Source organism: Accipiter gentilis, chromosome 25, assembly GCF_929443795.1.
Source record: "Accipiter gentilis chromosome 25, bAccGen1.1, whole genome shotgun sequence".
Taxonomy (NCBI): domain Eukaryota; kingdom Metazoa; phylum Chordata; class Aves; order Accipitriformes; family Accipitridae; genus Astur; species Astur gentilis.
In genome coordinates, this window is record NC_064904.1 from 16,704,986 (window position 1) to 16,710,567 (window position 5,582).

The 5,582-nt window shown below is 64.3% G+C and overlaps 1 protein-coding gene across 1 annotated transcript; it reads left to right on the plus strand.

The window, feature by feature from the left end:
- The first annotated feature begins 541 nt into the window (after nt 1-541).
- SIX1 (SIX homeobox 1) lies at nt 542-3,636 on the plus strand. Its single transcript, XM_049828302.1, has 2 exons — nt 542-1,165; nt 2,278-3,636. Exons 1-2 carry the CDS (start codon nt 606-608, stop codon nt 2,564-2,566), a joined length of 849 nt encoding a protein of 282 aa, XP_049684259.1. The 5' UTR covers nt 542-605; the 3' UTR covers nt 2,567-3,636.
- Nucleotides 3,637-5,582: the final 1,946 nt, after the last annotated feature.

Here is a 5,582-nt window from a genome sequence, read left to right on the forward strand (position 1 = left end):
CCGGCGGGGTGCGGGGAGGCGCGGCTTCCCCCCGCCGGGACCGGGACCGGGGCCGGGGCCGGGTCCGCACCCGCGCAGAGGCGGCGGCGGCGGGAAGCGCAGCCGCGGCGGCCGTAGGCCGGGGCCGGGTCCCCGCCGCCAGGCTCCGCCCGCCCGTGCCGAGGCTCTGCCCGCCGGGCCGGGCTGGGTTGGGCTGGGCTGGGCCGGGCTGGGTTGGGTTGGGCTGGGCTGGGCTGGGCTGGGCTGGGCCGGGCCGGGCCCAGCGGCGGCGGGGGCCGAGCCGCGGGCGCCCAATCAGCGCGGCGCGGGGGCTCGGGCGCTTTAAGCGCGGCGGCAGCGGAGCGGGGACAAAGTCCCCCCCGGCGCCGCGACGAGCATCCCCGCTCGCCCGCCCCCGGTTTACCGCCGCGCCTCCCCGCTCTGGGGCCGGGACCGGGCCCGGGACCAGGACCGGGCCCCCGGCCCGGCGGGCGGCTGCCCCCCGCCCCTCCGCCGCCGGGCTCCCGCGGGGTGCCCGCCTCCGCCTCCTCCTCCTCCTCCTCCTCCTCCTCCTCCTCCTCCCGCCGCTGCCGCCGCCGCCGCCGCCGCTGCCGCCGCGCTCGGCCATGTCGATGCTGCCGTCGTTTGGCTTCACGCAGGAGCAGGTCGCCTGCGTCTGCGAGGTGCTGCAGCAGGGGGGGAACCTGGAGAGGCTGGGCCGGTTCCTCTGGTCGCTGCCGGCCTGCGACCACCTGCACAAGAACGAGAGCGTCCTGAAGGCCAAGGCGGTGGTGGCCTTCCACCGCGGCAACTTCCGCGAGCTCTACAAGATCCTGGAGAGCCACCAGTTCTCCCCCCACAACCACCCCAAGCTGCAGCAGCTCTGGCTGAAGGCTCACTACGTGGAAGCCGAGAAACTGCGGGGCAGACCCTTGGGCGCCGTCGGCAAATACCGCGTCCGCCGAAAATTCCCTTTGCCCCGCACCATCTGGGACGGCGAGGAAACCAGTTACTGCTTCAAGGAGAAATCCCGGGGCGTGCTGCGGGAATGGTACGCCCACAACCCCTACCCGTCCCCCCGGGAGAAGCGGGAGCTGGCGGAAGCCACCGGGCTCACCACCACCCAGGTCAGCAACTGGTTCAAGAACCGGAGGCAGCGGGACCGAGCGGCGGAGGCCAAGGAAAGGTACTTGCCGCCCCCCCCCCGTCCCCTCCGTGCCTCCCCCCCCCTTTTTCTCCCCGGTCCCCCCGTACGGGGAGCGCGGCGGCGGCTGGGGAAGGAGCGGCGAAAATACCTCGCTCCCTCCAAATCCCTTTTTTTTTTTTTTTTTTTTTTTTTTCCCCCCCCGAAACCGCGTTGCGTTTTGTCCCTCCGTGGAAACCCAAGTGGGTTTTCCACCCGAGATCCACCGACCCCACCTGCCCGGGGAGGGTGGCGGTGGTGGGGAGGGAACGGCGAGCCCCTCACCGTCTTCTCCAGGCCTCGCCGCCGCCTTTGTTTGCTGCCTGCCTGTCCCGACTAAAACGGCAGCGATACGGTCCCGGGAGCCTCCGGGGAAGCGTTAGGGGATGACGGGTCGGGTATTGCTGGGAAAAATCGGGCAGGGGAACTCCGAAGCCCCGGAGGAGGAGAAGAAAGATGCAGCCCCGGGATGGAAAGGGTAGGAACCGGGAGGGAAACCGGGATGGGGTCGAGCTGACCGGGCCGAGCCGCCGTCCCGTACCGAGGCCACCCCGGGCGGCGCCCGGGGTGGCCTCGGTACGGGACGGCGGCTCGGCCCGGCGAAGCAGCCAGCCACGGGTGGCATCGCTTCACTTTTTTGTCTCCTCCAGCAACCTCCCCACCGAGCCTCTTAGAGAAAATCCCACAGCCTGCTCGTCCCCGCGGCCGCGCTTTCATTTTTAATTAAAAAGAGAAAAAAAAAAAATCACTGCCCCCCCCCCCTCCAAAAAAAAAAAAAAAAAAAATTCCCCCCTTCGACTTTTCACCTAAATTACCGGGCTGTGCGGTGTACGGCTATTTCTAGGAGGGTAAAAAGAAACGGGGACGGTCCGTTATGAAAATATTAGGTGGGTTGGTTTGGTGGTTGTTTGGTTTTGGTTTTGTTTGTTGGTTTGTTTTTTTTTCCGGGGAGAGGCATCTTGCTCCCACGATGAAATAAAAACGCGAAGGATTTACTGAGGGCATTAGCACAGCGCCCATCCCCGGCGCCTCCCGCCTGCCGTAACATCCCCGTTGTTTTTTTGTTTTGTTTGGTTTGGTTTTTTTTTTTTTTTTTTTTTTTTGCTTTTCTGCAGGGAAAACACGGAAAACAACAACGCGGCCACCAACAAACCGAACCAACTCTCGCCTCTGGATGGGAGCAAACCCCTCATGTCCAGTTCCGAGGAAGAATTTTCTCCTCCCCAAAGCCCGGATCAGAACTCGGTCCTGCTCTTGCAGGGGAACCTCAGCCACGCCAGGAGCTCCGGCTACTCCCTGAGCGGCTTAGCCACATCCCAGACCCCTCACAGCCTCCAAGGCCACCAGCTCCAGGACTCGCTGCTGGGACCCCTCACGTCCAGCCTGGTGGATCTGGGATCCTAAAGGCCCGCGGCGGGCGGCCGGAGGATCGGGAGAAGAGGTTCTGCTCGGGGACAGAGGCTCTGGGTTGTACATAGAGGACAGTACCCGGTTTTACAGCTCACCCGCTGATTCTTGACGGGACTCTCGGCTCTTTTCACACAACCCCACATCGGCTCCTGGTCCAGTTCCCGCCCCCCCCCCCACCCCACCCCCAGCGTCTCCCGCTACCACCACGATTTTATTTTTTTTTTTTAACTTTTTTTTTTTCCACGTAGCCAAACGCAGAGAGCGGCAGAAACCCTCAGCCCTTCGAGTTCAAGCAAGCTGGTCCCAAAGGGAATTACAAAAAGAAAAAAAAAAAAAAAAAAGAAAAAAATGGGAAAAAAAAAAAAATCCCAAACCAAAACAACCAACCCCAGCTGGATCCGATTCCACCCAAATAAATCCCAGCCCCGCTGGCCACGGTGGGGCAGGGGTGGCCGGCGCATCCCTGCTGCTGCCCGGCCGGGTCCCCGCGGGGCCGGCGAGGAGCCGGGACGGAGGCAAAGGGAGCGACCGGCTGTACCCAGCCCTGGCTTGTAGCGGGAGGAGGGAGGGGAAATTACGTTTACATTTTTCATATTTAGCCTTACCAGAAAGATTTCGATGTAGTTCAAATTTAAAGAAAAAAAAAAAAAAAAAAGGCAAAAGCTGCAGTATTAGAGTTTTAACAAGTGCCTATGTCTTAACGCGGCCGTGCGAGGCAGTCAGCGAGCGAGCTCCCGTGGGCCCGTGCCCCCCGGCTTCCTTCTCGGTGGTGAAACGCATCGATGTGGCTTAAAAAAAAAACCCCAAAATAGGAGAATATGAAGAATACTAATAAAAGTCGACGGCCGTATCCTCCTGAACGAGTATTCCTCGGGCTGCCCCGCCAGCTCCCCGTTGCCTTCTCCCGTCCGTCCCCGCTCACCGCCTTCCTCCTCCGGCTTGCAGAGAGCCCGCGGTCAACGCTGTCTGCCTCGAGTATTTGTTACCAAAAATCGCATGTGCTTTCAGGTTTCTTTTCTATTGTACCTAAACAGTCTAAATTAAACAACGCTGATGGCAGAACACCCAGGCTGAGCTTTTCTTTGAGGGGGCGAGCCCGTGCCCCCCCCCCCCCCTCCCGCCCACCCTTACCCCCCTCACCCGACGGGCTGCATCGGAGGAGCTTCGGGGCTGCGGGGGGAGCCGGTGCCTTCGTAACCGAGGAAGGAAGGAAGGGGAGAGGGGACCCACCGGAGCGGCTTGCGTGGGTTCGCCCCGTGGGAGCCGGGCGCCCGGCCGGGAGGGAGCGGTTCGCCCCCGCCGCCCGCCCCGTCGGGGCCTCGCTGCGGTCGGTTCCCCCCCCCCCCCTTAGCGTTTTGCATCATTAAGTGCGTGTTTATTTAAGTCTCTGCCGTGTTTGTTCTCGGGGTCTCGGGCCGTGGAGAAATGTCACCCTCTGCAGGAGGGTCTCGCCCGGCCGGAGCGCTCCGCGTCCCTCCCGCTCAGTCCCCACCCGCGCCGGGACGGGGCTGCGGATCCCTCCGTGTCTCCCCCCCCCCCCCCCCCCCCCGCCGTCGTCCTCCTCGGCTTCGGCTGCGGGGGGAGCCGGGGGCCCGGTGCCCGGGCTGGCCGAGACGGTTTCCCTCCGTCCTCCGGCCTGGCACCGGCCGCCCCCCCGGGGCTCCCAGCCCACGTCCCGCCGGGCTTCCTGCGCCCCCGACCCTTTGGGGGGGGGGCGGGGTGTGTGTGGAGCATGGCCGGGACAGTGGGGGACCCCCCTGGGAGGGACCCAACGTGGCTCCGTGGGAGCAGGGCGAAGGGCGCAAAACCCGCCCGTGGGCGCGCAGCTGCGTGTTTGCGCGCATCCACGATCACGGGTGGACCCGGGGCAAAACCTGACCCGCGGGGACCCTGGGGACGAGACGGGAGGGTCTGTGCCCCCCGGTCCAGCCTCCCCCTCTGCCCCACGCAGGGACCCTCATCGCCCTTCGCGGGGGGACTCATCCAGCCCCGCCGTGATCCGCCACGAAGCAGCGCAGTGGCCCCCAGCCCCTCGGGCAGAAACGGGGGAACCCCCAGGGAAATGAGGGAGATTTTTAGGCTTTGCGCCCCGAGGGTGGATAAGCTCCAGCTCCGGTTTGTTGGTTTTTTTTTGTTTGGTTGGGGGTTTTTTGTGGTTTGTTCCCCCCCCCCCCCCCTCCAAACCACGGACTCATGAAAAGGAAGGATAAATATTGCCCGGGGCTCCAGCCCTGCCAAGCAGAGACTCGCAACCCGGGGGGTTATTTTCAAAGCAAACCGCGCAGAAACGCTTCATGCGTGCAGGCAGCGGCAGGGCTGACTTTCGGGGAAAGGAGAAGCTGCCGGGGGGGGGGGGGGGGGGGGGGGCCTTGCCCCAACACCCCCCCCACACACACACACACTGTCCCCCAGGGTAGACCTGCGGGCCGGGGCTGCTGTCAGGCTGCGGAGCGGGACCGCGCAGCACCGCGCAGGGCCGCGCATGTTGCGCTCCCCCCCCCCCCCCCCCCGCCCCCGGCCGCAGAGCCCTGCCCACGCCCCGACCCTCCATTTCCCTAACAGGGAGAGGGATGAGGTTGCCAAGAGGGGGATGATGGCAAGGAGGGATGGAGGATGCTGAGGGACACCCCCTCTGCCCCGGGGAAATACCACCCCCCCCCCCCCCCGGCTGGGGAAGGGGCTGGGGGGCAGGTAGGATGGGGGAGGCCCCGGAGCTGAGCCGGGGCGCAGGTTGCTGAGCTCTCCTCCATTAGGCTTGACCTCGCAGCAAGCTTTTCACAGCAAAGTCAACCTGGGGAGGCAGCCCCAGGCTGTTTCTCACCTCGCTCTGCTTTGTATTTCCACCGGCAGGAAAGAGTTAATTCGCCCCCCCCCGCCCTCGCCCCCACTCCCGCTCACCTCCCAGGACAGATTTCACACTGTGTCCAGGTCAGCCAAAAAAGGGGAGGAAATGGAGAACAGCGGAATGATTAATTCTACCTGCTTTTCCCATGAGTGATCACCTGCTTTC

Bases quoted from the DNA above. Each gene is read 5' to 3' on its own strand.
- SIX1 (XM_049828302.1), top strand. From the start codon at position 606: ATGTCGATGCTGCCGTCGTTTGGCTTCACGCAGGAGCAGGTCGCCTGC. The intron at 1,166-2,277 runs GTACTTGCCGCC...GCTTTTCTGCAG, and splicing joins GCGGCGGAGGCCAAGGAAAG to GGAAAACACGGAAAACAACA.